General features: G+C 39.9%; 1 protein-coding gene across 1 annotated transcript; it reads left to right on the top strand.

Annotated features, from left to right (window-relative positions):
* Positions 1 to 489: 489 nt before the first annotated feature.
* LOC101170846 (cdc42 effector protein 1) lies at positions 490 to 17715 on the top strand. The gene is made up of 4 exons (XM_004071941.4): positions 490 to 626; positions 8969 to 9437; positions 10109 to 10645; positions 15201 to 17715. The coding sequence occupies exons 3-4, from the start codon at positions 10195 to 10197 to the stop codon at positions 15770 to 15772; spliced, it is 1023 nt and encodes a 340-aa protein (XP_004071989.1). The 5' UTR covers positions 490 to 626; positions 8969 to 9437; positions 10109 to 10194; the 3' UTR covers positions 15773 to 17715.

Raw genomic sequence — 17715 nt, 5'->3', positions numbered from 1 at the left:
TGAAGAGCAGAGTAAAGGTCAAGGACAATGTGGTGTCTGATTAGGAATTACGACTGCTTTTGCCCCAGAGTTGACTCAGCCAAGGGGCTCTTCACACTAAGCAAACAGGCAGCTCATGCAAAAAAATGCACTAACAATACCAGTTTGAGGCAGGAGCACAACCACCCAGGCACAGGGGAGTGTGGGAAGCTTCAAGCTGGTTTATTATTGGAGATTTCAGAGCTACTAAACACGCTATGTATGGTTCTTCCTCATTTCAGATGCTTTGGAGATCTCAGCCTGCTGTGATTTAACCTCTAAAGTCTTCCACAGTTCTACTCTTTGAATGACAACCAAACTTTTCATAGAATATAAATGTTCTGTTGTAGACTTTTGGTGCACTTCATGTTCAACTTACTGCCTTCAAAAGTGATCTAAATACATTCTAACTTAAAGCTTACACTGCTACACAGTTGGTCACTTTTGAGCAGAACCCTGACCACGTCTGGGGTCCACCCACCTCTTCCTCCTCCACCCTCCTTCCCTTTTCTCTCCCTTCCATCCCTTTCTGGCTCACTTGTCAGCAGCAGCGCTGGAAGTTGGGCTCCAGACTGCAAACTGAGCAGGAGAACAGGGATTATTTTAAGGTAGGACATTGCAAATTAACAGTTATTTAATGATTCTCCACATCCCAGGTGATGTTGAAGTCAGTAAAATTTGAGAGTATGTTTGCATGAAAAGGAAAACAGCAGCTGGGCCAGTCTGTAGTGCTTTTTTTGCAAAGTGCTGTAACACATGCATGTTTCTGCTCTTTTCATGTTCTGCAAATAAAAAAAAAAAACAACCAAAAAATCATATGCATTTTTAAAACCAGCAAAAATGTGAGGAAACAAGTAAACTTTTTATGTATTGTCACTTTACAGTTAGTAAGTCTTTTTCTGAATTTTTCATTACACTACTGGATCCTTGCATTGGAAATGAGAATTTGATTCTTTTTGTTGCAACTTTTGTAAAACCAGTAAACTAAAGTAACAACTGAAGATAAAAAAATCTCAAAAATCTGCGTCATTTCTCTGATTATTTGACAGTGTCCCATCAGTGTCATTGTGAAAAGACTGTTGTCTGTTTCCTCACTGCACAACTTTGCATATTTGTGAGCAGGACAACATCAAGTTAATCAAATTTCAAATCAAATATTTGTCATAAGCAAACACAACTTTAATGAAACAGGAAAAAATTAAATCTGACATTAAAATATATTTTTTAAGCTAAAAGGGCTTTTTTTTTCCAAAACAAGGAGAGCTTATTTTAACAAGTTGCACTAATACATAACCTAGAAGCCAAAAAACTCAAAACGAAACAAAAAGACTTTTGAAAAGGTTGATGAAGAAATACAACAGGTCTACAAAACAGCCTAATAAAAGACTTTGAGGAAAATACAGATCTCTTCCACTCAGTCGGATAAAATTCCATCAAAGTCTGTTAGCTAATTTGAATGATGGGACACCAAGTCCTAAATTTGACAGCCATTAGACCCTTTTGTGGTTACTTTCTGGCACTGATGACTCGTTTTTTCCTCTCTGTGTGCCCAGTTCCACATTAATATAATATTTTTGTCCTTCTCTGTGAGCTACTGATGGAGTAAGACATATGAGAGATGCTGCAGAGACAGTTGATGCTGTGACCACGAACAGTTATAACCTGCATTTGTTTAAACTTTGCTGACAGTTGTTAACCTGACAATCTTTTGCATACCTGCTGTGCTGTAGGATCTCAGACACCAAAGGAAGTAACCAATGTATTTCCTGCATCACAGCACACAGCAGGTGACTTTGATTCAGTTTCAGTGTTCAACTCCTTGTTTTCATCTCAGGTTGGCGTTCATGTCTGCTCACCTGCAGCTTTCCTTGTCTTCCATTTTCTTGGAAATAGTCCAGACTGATTGCTGAATCCAAACTGCAATGATTTTGAAAGAAAGCTACTGTATGTTTGCAGAATGAAGAAATGAACTGGTCAAAGACATCCACCAGGCAAACAGGACGAATGTGGAGATCAGCATTTTGCCCAAACAAAGTTAGGAGACAGCAAGAATTTAACCAAATTCTACTGCTGCACTACAAGATGTGTACAGACAAATATTGTTGTCTCGTTGTTGTTATTCTCCACATCCTCTGCGTCAAGTCTAGCAGGTTACAGCTTTTGAGTTCCATCCCTTTAAAACATGGGTTTTTAGACCCTCATTGCTCAGAACAAAACAGAAAAAATCAAGCAAGACAGATCTCAATTGGGCCTTTATTCTTTATAGGCACAGTTAAAGAAGATATTGTGTTCTTGAGCGAAACACTTCTCTCTATACTAGCAAATATAGAAAACCATCAAATTGGTTAGAACGAGTGTCTTTTTCAAACTAATGCAGCTAAAGTACACCTTTTTAAATAGAAAAAGAAATCCCCAAGCAAACCACAAAACAAAATTAAAAAAAAAACAAAAAAATAGTTTCTTTAAAAATACTACTTGGTAATTTATGTAAGCCTGATTTATAAAGGTAGCAAAGAAACCAAAGAGTCTTAAAAATATTTAATTTACCTTCAGTGTGAAAGCTTTTGGATGAACACAGAGCTAATACTCTGGCAGGACTAAAAAAAAAAACGTATGAAGCTTTTCCTCCTCCTAATGTGTCTATTTTAGTTTTTGTAGCAGACCTCAGTTGATTTAATCATGAAATATATCAGCACGCCAGCTGACCTCACCACTCATTCCTTGTAACCTTTTTTTTTTTTATTAGAAACACTTATAGCTAATGCACATGATCCAGCTCTTTGCTGAGCTACAGCCATCAGATCTGCAGCAGAGAAACAGCACAGCTTTGTGCTCCGCTCCCATTTCTTCACACAGAGAACTAAACAACTTTTCACTTTTCACAGGTCATGATATGCACACAGGAGCTAGGCCTGGTGGAAAAGTCTTGGTTATCACTGTAAAAAAAACTCACTAACAATTGTATCTAAACTTCTTTCCTTTCCTTTGTAGCTCCAACAGTGTAGAAAATGGAGCATCTTTCCCACTTAAGTCTGAATTTTGCAAAACAGGAAGTTGTCTTTAGTTGGTTCTCCATCATTGACATTTCTTATAGAAAGTGGTTCTGGCTCCAAACAAATGAAGTCAGTTCATTCGCCATATTTTCATGACACAAACGCAGCACTGTTGGAACCTGAAATCATCAGTAAGCAGTGATTGGTCTAAGTTGGTCTGAGTAAACATTTATATGGTGACCACTCTCGCCAATCAAGAGTGAGCTTGTTGAAAGACCACACCCCTTTCACCAAAAGTGGGCTTGGGGGAATAAATGTTTAGATTGTTGAATGTCATACTTTTATTTTTGAGTCTGATTGGTCTGTTTATAACTTCAATAGCTTGCACTATAGAGAAATTATGAAAACAAATAAGGAATATCAACAAAAGGTATCAGAGCAAAAATGGTTATTCTTACCAATAGAATGACTGAGTTATAAGTAAGGGTTAATGGCCGACGAAGTAGTATTATCACTTTTTAATGCACGCCGTGGAAGCCTGAACCGTCCGCGAAGTGTGTTAAAAAGTGATAATGCATAGTTCGAAGGCCATTAACCCGCTACTACCATGGTCACTTACAAAAGAAAAAAATAGTGACCCGTTTTTAGACATTATTTCTTGTTTTCTTCCAATTTGGATCGCTTTTGTCACAAAAAGCGAACTATTTGTTATGTGGTGTGAAGCCGCGCCGCACCACATAACAAATAGTTTCGCACCACCGTTGCAGTCTATATAAAGCTATACATATATGCTGATCTTTCCAATGGGTTAAATAAAGCATCAGTTCAGAGTGAAACCGTGTGGTTATCCTGTGGTATATCACTTTTTGATGCACACCCAGCAGCCAATCAGAAGCGAGTATTCACCCGGACCATGGTATAACTGTTTATTTATTCACAGAAGTCTATGGGCTTTTGGCTTTTTGGAGCCAGTAGGTACTTCTTATTTGGAATCAGGGGAGAGGGGTCATTCAGTCCAGTTCTCATATATACGTAAGTCATTGGTTTCCATCCACAAAACACAAAGACCAATAGTAGAGCATTTCATGCTGACATCAGCAGACTCACCAAGTTGCACAGCAAGTTTCCCACTGATAGGGATCTTTTCCAAAACTACAGACTACTCTGTCTGTAGACATGTCATCGATACATGTGGACACTGAGTAATCTGGGAGAAAGACTTTGGCTACTTCTTTTCCGCTTCATCTGGATCCAAATATATTCCAGACTCAAGTTTACATTTTTCCTACTATAAACTCACTATAGTCTTCCAAGCCACAATGCTACTGTCAAAGCCACTGATCCCTTCTTCTGGAATTCTCTTATCTGAAAGTACAGGGCAATTAGCTACCTGCTGCCACCTATTGATTGCGGTTGAGCGCTGGGCTTAAATTCCAACTGTGGGTGACCCTGGTCGGGCCATGAGTCTCTCGGGCGTCCTCTTCCTGGGCGGGGGTGGCCGGCCCCTGCCTTGCTCTCTCCTGGACCAACCGTGGGCCGGGTGGATGACTGCCTGGAGTGCGGGGCGGGTCTCCCTTGGGAAGCCCTGGCTCGTGCCTGGGGTTGGGTTGGGGGGATGCCCAGAACTCCTGGGTGTTGGTGTGCTCTTCTGGGGCGGGGCCCCACGTTGAGCCCTCCCGGCACGGCGGGGGGGGGGGGGGGGGGGGGGGGGGGGGGGGGCTGCTCTTCTGGTTGGGCTGGAGCTTGCACTCTCTGGGGTCCTAGTTGCTGATGCTGCTACGGTGGGGGTCTTGGTTTGGGGATGGCTGGGCAGTCTCCCTCCTTTTTACATTCCATCATCTATTTTAGAAGAACATAAACACTCACTTGAGCACAGGTGTTAGCTGACCTTTGCACAAATAGTTGATTGATTGAAATAAATATTTCACATTAGTTGGTTGAATGCATAAGTATGCGTGTGTGAACATTAGTTGTATTGTGTACATGTTGACATGTAAACATTTTTGGAGCCAACAAGTATGTTTCTAACATTTGAGTGTGTGTGTGGACAGGCCCCGCCCCTTCTAGATTTGTATTACTGGTACAGCTGAACCTGACAGTAATGATCATAAACATCCAGCAACTTGTTGCTACATGCTGCTTCATGATTTTACCCGACCCCCCTTTCTATAATCACCCTCCTACCCCCCCCCCCCCCCATCTCTAACATCCCTCTCTCTTCTTCCCTCCTTTCCTTTTCCGTCTGGTCCAACACAAAAGATTTTCAGATATGATTTAAAATGAACAAAGTTTGGCCTCGATTAAAAGAGGGGTTTATTCAGACATACCTCTGGTTTGTCAGAAGATTCCTAACTCCTGTTGTAAAAATAAAATATGTCCAACACAACAGGCCTTCAGCTCTCATCTGTTTGCCCAGCTGTTGGACAGGACAGGTTAAAAAAAATGAAAGTACAGGGCAATTAGCTACCTGCTGCTACCTATTGATAAAGCAGGGAATGATATGAATTCTTCCACTCAATAGACAGCAGATACTTAACAATACCATTACATTTACATACAATTATTGCTTTTAGACCAATTAATTGAAAGTGAATATTTTTCCAGACTCGTGATGAGGGTCATAGGGTCAAAAACTCAATTTCACCACTGAAAGAAGGCTGAACAAAGTGCAAATCTCCAATCTTTATCATCTCAATCCTGGTCTGCTCACTAGAAAGGCAATTACAAAGGTAACTTTTTCGTTTCAGAGGGAACTGAGGAAGTGAGAGTTCCTTGAGAGTTTATTACTTCCTTTCTGAAGATGGTGACAAAAGGAGAAGGAAGTTGGTCTCAAAGATGGATTTAAAGTCTAGTTGGAAGGGTGTGAGAAATTCTGCCTGATTTGTAGTGTTTAACCCTTGTGCTATCCTATGGGGTCAGGATTACCATTGACGTGTTCTCCCTACCATGAAAAAGGTGGATAAAGGTTGAGAGGATTTCATGTGATCCATGGAAACCAGTGAAGATCACAAATCATTGAATAAAAAGGTTCTTTGTGGGGTCTAGATAACCTCACTCCCAATGTCAAAGTGCCTAGGATAGCACAAGGGCTAAGGAGATTCTGGGAGAAATATGCAAAATGAAATCCAGAAATAAAACCAACCAGCTCATTAGGGAGAAAGTCTGGTAGAAGATGGGCTAAACCAGGAGCACAGACACGGACAGAAGCCTGACTGGTGACATGGGGCTTGGACTACAGTGTGGCTGAGGACAGATACTTGGTCAAGAACATGATTTGACATGAAAAATCACAGCAAGATGGGATTATGTGGAGACACCATGAGTTTAATGAAAAGAGAATAAAGAGAATATGGAGAATAAAGGGGGAGTAAGACCTTCATGCATGAACCAAAAAGACCATGTATTCTTTATGTTCTATAAAAAACAAAGGTACACAATGCAACTGTTGATCTTTGAGCCAGTTTTTAGCAAACTGAAAAAATAAAGCTTTTTCGTTTTCTGATGAGAAGTCGACTTTCCTTTAAGCAGCTGGTTTGATATTTCAGTGTGAAACTCCTCCATTTATGTTAGCTTAGTAGAAGATAGAAGTAATAGTTCCTTACAGTCTTGCAGGCTCAACCGATCAGTAGAAGAATATAAATTTGTGATTCACTGTTGCTTAACCTCATTCTCCTTGGGGTTTGTTGACAGAAAACCCACTCAAAACTAACATTACTAAGCTTAAGCTTGCCTGTAAAGACCAGCTCCCTTGCTCACATTTACAGTATTTGTAGACTGTAAAATAAGACACTGGGAGCGCCTGAAGGAAATTCCTTTTGTGAGAGTTGTGTTGATTCAACACTCTCTGAAGGGTGAAACAAGAATCCCACAACTAAATTCCAATCACAAAGCTGGACATGCAAAAGTCACAACCATTGGCTATAATCTCACTTAGATGAAACAAAAACTATCAGAGTGCACAAGAGCAGATGCAGACTCTTCTATAGGAGCAGACAGGCTTTGCATTGCCACTTTGTAGGAGCAGAACCTTGGAAACCACTTGCATGTTATATTTTTGAGCTCTCCATGATGGTCAGAGTTTTGACCTCAACCACAGCCTGCATTTGCTTTCGCAGATCTACAGGAAAAAGCTAACACAGAGGTAGCCCACTGGGATGTAACATTTTGTCTTCATCACAAACACGATGAGCTGAGCCCTTGAGGTTATGTGACCAACATGCACCTTCCAATGAGACTTGCAGCAAAGGGAAACATGTTTGGCAGTTTCTGCGACAGACAGAAAAACAGAAATACAGCTAGATTAATGGATGCCCCAGTCAGAAATAAAAAAAACATAAAATGCAGATGGTGAAAATGTGTTTCTCATCAGCCTCTGGGATCTTTTATGCGATGACCAGAATGGATGGCCTCTGCTTAACTCTCCACAATGCACGACATCGCCATTACATTCAGCACCCGAGTCTGCAATCAGCCAGGCCGCTCATGTGAAACAGACTTGTTTATGGAAGCCTGCCGGTACAGTTTAGGGATAAATACCACGTGTAACACATACAAGCTTCTGTCAGCTTGTTTATAAAGAGGGGACTTAAGTTCCGAAAGTGGGTTTATATGCCGCCATTACGCTTTACATGAACATTTACGGTGAATTTACTGCTCGCAAAATTCGGAGGGAGGCAGAAGAACAAACAGAAGTTGATGAAATGCTTAAAAAAATTTACTGTGAGAAGATCAAAACTATGTCTGCCTCAAAAACAGGTTAAAATATTTAAGTAAAATGGGCACAAAAACGTCTATTCGCCGCATGGAATCACATCAGTGGATTGAAAGTCACTAACATTTGTCTGTGTCTCACCTTTTCATGTCTCACAGGCTTTAATCGCTTAAGTGTTTCAGTGCTGCGAGGTCAGGCGTGGGCAGGCAACAGCTAAAGCCCATCCACTCTCTTGTCGCCTGCAGAAAAATGTCCCACCAACTGAATAAGATAGCAAAATTCTGCATTTTTTCACTCAAGAAGCCACCTTTGAACATTTCTCAAAAAACATTTTAAAAACATGAATAAAGGGAGAGAGTTAAAGTCATCCAAGGACAACACATCCGTACGTCAGAGTTTAAGATTAGCCAGGCAGCAGCCTTTGTTAGCCTGTCATGCTAATCCAACACCACCTGTGTGGAGCGCTCACATGTCAGAACACCAGATTACATCAAATGATTTTATGCTGTAATCCCGTCCACTGAACATGCAATTGAACAGGAATAGAGAGGAAAACCAGACTGTGTAAAGAGGACAGTTTTTAAAGGTCAGAAAGCACAGAGAAAAACAAACACAACACTGAACTTTTATTCATGGATGCCTAACAGAGAGATAGAGGAAAAGTTTACAGTCAGGAAAGTGAGGAAAATCTCCCACCCGCCTGTTGCAGCATGAATGAAGAAGGGAATCAGTCTGACCAGCCCGTACACATCAATAAAAAGGAGACTTTTAAATGTATCCTCAAAGACAAAGTTGGTGTCTGTCCCCTGAACAAAAACAGGAAGCTGGTTCAACTAATGAGGAACCTGATCGATGCCAGTTTTGCCATTTGGACATTCAAAAACAAAACAAAACCAGGAGATGAAGAATGAGGGTCTCCGTTTTGGAAGTATGAATCTTTGGTAATTATTTACGAGACATTTAGAACAGAAGTACCTATTTTATCCTGAAATAGTAGGAAAAAGTAACAGAATAATAATACTGTATTTGGATAATTTTATTGGAGAGTTCTGAATCTCTGCAGTTTTTGAATTTAAACAAACATCATTTATGTGTTAAAAAGCCGTACCCAGCCTTCACCCAACAGTAGCTGGGAGAAGGTCCAGCGACCCCGTGACCCCAAAAGGGATTCGGCGTGTTTGGAAATTGAATGAATGAGTCTCCGGCGTGCCACTGACATCTTTTTACTTTTCTCTTCACTCTTCAGCTGTTCTAATGAGACCTGAATGAAAGCAGGCATCCCACCATCACCACCTGGAAAACTAAGTGGATTGAAGGTGATCGAGGGAGCCAGAGGAGAAGAGAAGACAGAGTGGGGATTAGCAGCTAATCCGGTCTGTGGACAATCCTAAAGGAGCTTTATCGTTCTTCCAAGACGATGCAGACAAAACAGTTGCTGGATTACAACGCTTTACTTTATTGCCCTTTTCACGAAGGCATCACCCTAGTTTTTCTGTCACACTGACCGCCTCGGAAGACTTTCTTCAGTTCAGGAGAACACAGGAAGCAAGAATCCCGGTGTGGAGGAAGGATGCTTCATGGGCCATGTGCCTCCTCATACATGGCTAACCCTTTTTAGAGGAACAGAGAACTGGGCTACTCTTCTTTTCAGTTTGACTGCTGAGGAATACAAGAGTGGAACGGTTCTGTGGAGCAGATCCAGGATCCTGTGAAAGGTTCTGACCTGTTGAAAATGTTTATTTCTTGTTCAGTAAAAGACAGAAATGTTTATAGATTAATTTATTGATGATTATCTGTATATTTTTGGAACTCGAAAAAACATTTTTTCTAACTTCAGGTAGAAGGGATTTCAGACTCTTTTTAGCTTTGCGTGGCTTCCAAGTGAGGTGATCCTCTTAATACTGCAAGTGAGCCTCCCAACAGCCAAAATTAAAATATAACTGCCACAATGTCTCAAAAGGACAATAGCAGCAGAGTTGCTTGGCTGAAATAACTGCTGTAAATTTACAGTTTGGGCTGGCGTCTGTATTTCTGGACAGCAAACAAAGCAAAGAAAATCTGTGCCCAGCTAGCCTCAAAATGTATTTTTGTGACCAAAAAAGATGAATTATAGCCTAGTAATTTATCATTTCTGTCATGATTGAAAGCTGCTGCTGTGCAGGAAATCGAATGTGTACTTTTTAGAGAAGCGGTCAAGAGAAAATCTGGGGGCACAGCAGGTTCTGGATCCAGTCTGACATCTTCCAGAGCAAATGCAAACAGAAACTGTTGGATCTAAAGCTGACTCTGGCTTTTTCACTTTTTGTTCAGGCTCAATGAGCATTCATCTGTGTTTTATCTCCTTGTTGGGAAGGCTTTCTCATTTTCTTTCCTTCTGGTTTTACAGTGGACCCAAAGGCGGATCTGTCTTGACTGACATGTTCTGACATTTTCATTCAGTTTGAGGGGACAACACACAACCTTTCTCCTGCCATGACTTCAGGAAAACTGCCAGGGATTAAAGGCCTCATGTCAGGCTCTCAGGGGAAGCGCCGATTCAAAAGTGACCTCTCTGTGGACATGATTAGCCCCCCAATGGGCGACTTCCGACACACGATGCACGTTGGCCGTGGCGGGGATGTTTTTGGAGACACTTCCTTCCTCAGCAACTATGGAGGCTTCAAGGAGCCAGGAAGCCCTGACTCTGCCAACAGCTCCAAGTCAACCGGCTTCTTCACACGGACATTTCGTCACGTACGGAGAACTTCCACACAGCGGCCGCGTGGGGGCTCCAGAGACCTGTCCTCCCTACCGCCGGAAGTCTCACCCATTATCAAAAATGCTGTCTCCCTCCCTCAGCTAAACATCGATTCTCCCAACGGGTGCCTACAAAGGGTGCTGTTCCCCAGCTCCATCAGCTCTACAGACTCCTTCTGCACATATGGTGAGATAATTCACATAATCACTTCCTACACGGGATCCATGTAAAGCATCTTACCAGAGATTATCTTCTTTAAAAGTGAGCAGGGAGAATACCTCTGACTGCACTCAAACATGAGGGCTTTTCAGGAGCACAATCCCTAATATCTCCAGTTATTTGACACAAAACTATTCAAGATGCTAAATTTTGAATTATTTAACCCTTGTGGTATCTTAGATGACCCCACCCTTACATTGACATGTTCTCCCTACCATGACAAAGGTGGATAAAGGTGGAAAGATTTCATGTAATCCATGGACACCAGTGAGGATCACAAATCATTGAAGAAAAAAGGTCTAGTGGGTCTAGATGACCCAACTCCCAATGTTAAAGTGCCTAGGATAGCACAAGGCAAGGCAAGGCAAGTTTATTTGTATAGCACAATTCGTACACAAAGTAATTCAAGGTGCTTCACAAAACAGAAAAATGCATTAAAATCACAATACATCATAGAAATAATCAACGTAAAATTTACTTTAAAAGAAAAGAAAAAATTTGAAAATTGATTTAAAAAAAAGGAAGGAAAGGAAAGAAAAGTGCAAATAGGACCTTTCAGTCATATACTCTGCTAAACAGAAATGTTTTAAGTCTAGATTTGAACATGAACACAGAAGAGGCCTCTCTTACGACTTCAGGGAGGCTGTTCCAGATTTTAGCTGCAGAATATTGAAACGCTGATTCCCCTTGTTTAGTTCTGACTCTGGGAATCAACAGGAGGCCGGCCCCTGAGGTCCTCAGAGTACGAGATGGTTCATATGGCACGGCCATGGAGAGACTTGTACACAAGCAGAGCTGCTTTGAAGTCTATTCTTTGAGGTACAGGGAGCCAGTGCAGAGACCTGAGCACAGGACTAATGTGATCATACTTCCTGGTTTTGGTCAGGACTCGAGCAGCAGCATTCTGGATGTACTGAAGCTGTTTTACAGCTTGTTTGGAGAGGCCGGTGAGCAGGCCGTTACAGTAGTCTAACCTACTGGAGACAAATGCATGAATAAGTATAGCACGAGGGTTAACATAGTCCGTCTTTGCCTCGCAGTAGCTAGGATAGGCTCCAGCATCCCAGGGACCCGCAAAATGGTTTAAGCAAGTTTAGGAGATGGATGGATGGGACAGGATTTTTATGGCCTTTTTACATTTACCACATACTTAATGTTTGTTTAGCCACATATTTCTTTAACTGCTAGATCCATGTGCTTTGATGAGTCCTTCATTTGAATTCAACAGTAAAGATCAGTAGTGATCAATAAATAGTATAGAAAACTGTACTTGAAGTAATCAAACAGGGACACCAAGCTTTAACTCAAAGAGAATATATGTGATTATCTCTGACTGAGAATTTTTACGAGATCTAAATGTTAAAAGTTAATTTGCTTATTTTTCAGGATTTTTTTTATCAGCTTTTCTATATGCCTGAGAGAACTCTGACAGTTAATAAGAAGACACTTTATCTGAGCAATACACACTCGACTGTGGCTTCTACTGAACAAATTTAGAGGTGATGGTTAGAATCTGGTTTATGTTTACCAGAATTTACTCATTTATACATTATTCTTGATATTATGAGTTAGATTTAAAGAGGACAAACAACCATGTCCAAGAGTTTAAAAAACAATCATTCAATTGAATAACGTACATCATGTATGAACCATCTTCAGGTGCATTTTCTAAAAGCATCAGTTTTGTTTAATTATTCCACTCACACCACCCACATCATCCAATGTGTGTTGGACATAGTACCTCAAAACAATAATTAGATAAGCCACTCTTCCGAAGAAAAAAAAATATGATGAAGGATTCACATAAGCTGCAGGTTTCAGCTGCAAACACTCAGTTACAGCATTTTTTTTTTAAATAACATAAATCTTAGTAAAAAAACCTCCATCCATCCATCCATCCATCCATCCATCCATCCATCCATCCATCCATCCATCCATCCATCCATCCATCCATCCATCCCTTCTGGTCATCTGGGACCAGGCCACGGGGACAGCAGTCCACTGCCGGCAATGCAAACCGAGTTCCTGGTCTGGTCATTCAGAGACCGGGAAGCCATCAATAATATTTGCACTTCGAATTAAAAAACTGAAACTGCTGCAGATGTTGCACTTACAGTGGCTGCAGATGGCAGCCTTTGTGTGAACACTCATCCCCCTCTGATACAAGGAAATCTTCCTTCCACACATTAATTCTTATGTTGTCTCACTGCCATCTCAAAAAGAAACTGAGCTTTGAAGCTCCAGTCAAAATGAGTCTGATCTGATGACAAAAACGCTTCTAAGTTACTTAAAACATGTTCTTGCTTTGCATTAGGTATATACTTATGTATCGCTTCACTACCTTCCTTGAAGGCCCAAAGTGCTTTACTGTTCTATTTATCATCAAATCATCTTTACTGTCACTTATTATTCTGTTATCTTTAGGCTCAGTGTAAATAGGACCACAAATGTCAGCAGACACTCAGCAAAAAGCTCTTTGAACTTTCCCTCAATCCTCCAAGGCAACGAGAAAACACGCAAAATCTTCCGACTCATCTGAAATCGCCTTGGCAACACCTGAACACCATCGTGCTGCAAATACACACAGCTGGTCTACTGAACTGAGGGAAACTTCTCCTCTGCAGAAACAAACATAAACACACAATTTGTGTCCAATCACAGCCGTTCAGTCAGACGTATTTCAAAGCTGGAAGTCCCCTTTTCCCTCTCCACATTTATTACCCAATCCAACAGGAATCTGAAGAGTGATGTAGATCTGAGGTAAACACCCACCACATTTGCAGTTGACAAGCCAGGTTTTGTTCTTTTTAAATATAGGTTATTGTGATTGTATTAAGAAAATGTTCTGCAACTGATCAGTTAGTTTATTGACAATTTAAAAACTACCGTACCGTATGTTTATATCCACAGTTTCCAAATAACTGTTGTTCTGATATTTGAAATCCTATATTTTCTGTGTCATTTAGTCCGTCTCTTTCTATGATCAACTTCCATGATTACAACAATTTTGTTAAGAACAAAACAAAACCTCTTGAGTTGACATGGACCGCCATCTGGTGGTGAAAATTATGAACTACCTGAGAAGAGAAAACCTGAAAACTTTACACACGTCTTTCATCAGTTTAAATGTATTTCATTACAAAATTTGAATTATGTGTTCACGCAAAATCCAAACTTAATCTAGAATTTATAATTTACCAAACTAGAACCACCAAAGTCTTCCTTAGTATGTTCTGTTCACACAAAATGTATGTTTAGCTTTTCTAAATAGATACAACCAATAGTTATTGAAAAAGTTTATTTAGTAAAACTGTCAAAGTATAAACAATCTACAGACTTCAATTTCAGTGTTTATTTTCTTGCAACCTGTTTATTGGAAAATATTTCTAAAAATTATCCATATTTTGCTCAATATATCAGACTTATCAGGATCATAATGCTGATGAAACTGTGACGGGGGAAAAAAAAATTTTTTTTTAGAGCAACAACATCTGTGCTGCATTGTTATTGGTATTAAACCATGAACCAATGAAACAATAAACAGCTGCTGAGCTCCAGTGCAGAACAAACTGAAACATGAGTCACACATGCTGACGTCATTTTAGTCATTCATTTAAGTCCAGCTCAAAGTGTTTCAACTTGATACCTATTATATTTTATTGTCACAAATGGTATGCTTTTGAACAAATCGTGTGCACACAATAACCGGCAATTGATGCTTTAGACTTCCATATAAGAAACAACAATTACATATTTGCACAAAACGTGATCAAAATTCTAGAAATGTATAAAAAAAATCCACAATTTTGCAGTTAAAGGGTTTCCATTGAATTATAATTACCGGTATGCAAACATAGAAAAACCAATTCCACATGACATGCTGGACCATTGATGAGCTGTGATGCTGTGAGTCCTCTTGTGGCACCCGTTGTGCATCCAAGCGCAAACATATTGTTGGGACAAATGTGTTTTTTAAATTGTTGTGTTTACATTAGGTGAATTTATTATCGCAAATTCAATTTGCACAATTTTATAGTCAAACACAGCTAGTGATGTCCTGGAGGTCTAACTAGAATAAACAAATCCCATTCATCACAAGTCCCAAAAATCAAGTCTTAAGGTTGAGTCTCAAGCCAAGAGTCTACCAGGAAAGTTTAAATGTAGCTCAAGTCCAAATCTGCATCTTTGCACAAAGGTCCTCAACAGACACACATGCTAGCACATACACAGGTTTACAAACTTTCAGACACCCAGATAGATCAAGAGTTTTCAAATTGAAATTGAAATTTAAAAAAATATATCTGGAAAAGTCTTTTAACATTGTTTCTTCCAAGAGTTTTAATAACTATTGGGTTTCAAAGCATAAAAACTTGTTTTCCTCCGTGTCTCTTTATCAAATTTGAAACCTAAGTAGTTATCAGACAGATTTCAGATGTTTAACCCTTGTGTGTTTCTTTGTGTTCAAATATGGAGTTAGAACAGTTCATTTGGTTCACTGGAACTGATCTTGTCTTGGTTGCAGGTGTGCAGTCTGGATTTGTGACTTTGCCCCGCCTTCCACGCTTTGAAAGACACTTCCAAGATGAAGAATGCAACACAGGCGGCGCACTGACACGCTCCGACTCGCTTGCCTCCTTCACTGTGGATTTAGGCCCTTCTCTCATGAGTGAGGTGTTGAGTTTGATAGACGTCAGCTCCTTTCAACTGTCCAATCGCAGGCAGGCAGCAGATGAAGAAGAGGATGGAGGTGAAGATGAGGACAGTTCTCAGACAGAAACGCCTGTGCAGACCCCTAAAGTGACCTCGCCCAACCTTTCCCTGTGCAGCGAGCCGCTCAGTCTTAATGGGAGGAGCTCTAACTGGACAGAGCAGGACAGAAGGACTTCTGATGTCTCCACAGGGTCTCCTCTTGAGCTGGAGCCTGTTATGGAGCCAGAGCGGTTCCAGAAAGCGGCTGACGTTCTGGCCCGCCATTATGGAGGCGGTTCTTTCACAAAGGCAAGAAGGAGCAGTGATGCGGCCTCTCAGACTGTTTACAAAAACCACAAAAGCCCCCACGCCTTATCTGAAGAAGAGGAGGAGATCAAGGTCTAGATGTTCAAAAAACACTTTCTTTTTTTGAGTTGACATGACATCAATAATGATTTCCTAACACAACTGTGACTGGGATATGTCTTCTAAGGAATTATATATATTCATACTGCTAGCATACATTTATGCTGTTTTTAATAAACTGGTAAGTTAGGCAAAAGTAAAGGTTAAATGTTTGTTTTTCTACAGTTCTGAAGCTTCAAAATATCTTTATTATATTTTGTCACTGACACTGTAAACAGTTTAATCTTTATAAACATTTATGACTGTATATATTTGATAACTCAATATGTAATTCTGTTTTACTGAATTTCTTTGAAAAACGTTTTTTATTTTTTATTTCTTAACACAAAAATACTAAAGGCACCTATGGTTAATTCATATTTTAAGCTTTGGCTTACTGATTAATGATCAAATTAATTTTACTTCACTGCCAATTTCATGCTTTTTTTCTAGCTGCAAACCTTTTAGTAAAATGTTACTAAACTCTTTCTTTAGCAGTTGTAGTTCAGTTCTGAAAAGAGTTTGAATTCTGTTTAATAAAAGATGAAACAGTTCTGCAGTCAAAACCAATAAGAAATCTTGGTCTCAGTGAGTAGTAAGTCTTAAATCCCTTTTTAACCACATTTCTTCCTAGTCAGGTTTATGTTTTTTATACTAATTAATAATACAAAATTGTTTTCAGATGTTACAAGCAGCTTTGAAAACCACAGCTTCAGCTCCTGAAGCTTCAGCGTTCACAGCCTGAGTGAATTCTGTTTGTATAAATGAGTTACTTCATTTTGCTTCTGTTGGGTTAAAACAACCTCCAACATCAGAATAACATCATAAGGAAAGAAAGACAACAGACCATAGGTACCTTTATATGGGGAGAGCGAACAGAGATAATACCCAGCAGCAATCTCTCTCCACTCTGGCGCATAGTCTGTTTCTCCCGCCTTTTTTAAGTTTGTTGGGCTAAGTTACACATGCGCTGTGCTCTAAAGAGAGGAGGAACAGACAAAGAACAGCTGCAGCGCGATCAGAAAAGATTAATAACAACATGTCTGTCTGTCCTCCCACATCATCTTTGGACCTGCAAAGTCTTTTCTCACGGATAACTAACACAGAGCGTCCTTGGATTCAGGTCTAGACACAGATAACACGTAGTTCTCATGCTGTTGCTGGGAAGATGCAAAGATAGTCGGTTTCCCCCCCAAGAGTTTCACCTCCACCTTCCTGTGAAACAGAGTTGGAAACACACACACTTCTGAAAACATGATTATATCATGTTACCAGGTAATGCATAAAAAAAAATATGAATTACTCATTTACATTTTTCCAACAGCTTCTCCAGCATGTTCTTATATACATTGTGTCTTAAAAAAGATTAAAGAATTTCAGCAGGTAATTTGAACTTTTTCTCCTGTTAAAGTTGTGATGCAGTGCAAATGAGCGCAACACTGCCACAGTCAAAAAGGTTTTCGCATGCATTGTGTGTCATCTCGCTTCTTTCCCTTCTTTGATTTTGATACATTAGTTTCAGTTTAGCGTGACAAAGCTGCCATCGAACAGCTGCTGACTGGTCCAGATTCTAACTAACTAAATTGCCACATTTATTTAACATGGTGTCTGCTACCGAGGCTCCGAAACCAAACCAGATCTTTTTACCCTCAATTTTGTCTCTTTGGATGAAGACATTTTCATTTTTTTAGATAATTTTAACAATAGTTCACACTGTCTTTCTTTCTTTTGTAGCATTGATAAATTTTTATTAAATAAGATTTGCAAATTTATGGTCAAGGATCTCCTAAAACTTTAAAATAAACTGTAAAGTTTATGTGCTGACATTGAATCAACAGGCCTCTGTGTGATCTGTTAATCCTGTGGAGCAAATTATTGGTAAAGAGTGTGATTATCTTGAAGATGTGTTTGTTAAAACAAAACAATAAAAGATTTAAAGCACA

This window comes from Oryzias latipes, chromosome 8 (genome assembly GCF_002234675.1).
Source record: "Oryzias latipes chromosome 8, ASM223467v1".
In the NCBI taxonomy this organism is placed as follows: Eukaryota; Metazoa; Chordata; class Actinopteri; order Beloniformes; family Adrianichthyidae; genus Oryzias; species Oryzias latipes.
The sequence above is the reverse complement of the archived record's forward strand: the minus strand, read 5'-3'. Positions and strand labels throughout refer to the sequence as shown.

Bases quoted from the DNA above. Each gene is read 5' to 3' on its own strand.
- LOC101170846 (XM_004071941.4), top strand. From the start codon at position 10,195: ATGACTTCAGGAAAACTGCCAGGGATTAAAGGCCTCATGTCAGGCTCT. The intron at 10,646-15,200 runs GTGAGATAATTC...TCTTGGTTGCAG, and splicing joins AGACTCCTTCTGCACATATG to GTGTGCAGTCTGGATTTGTG.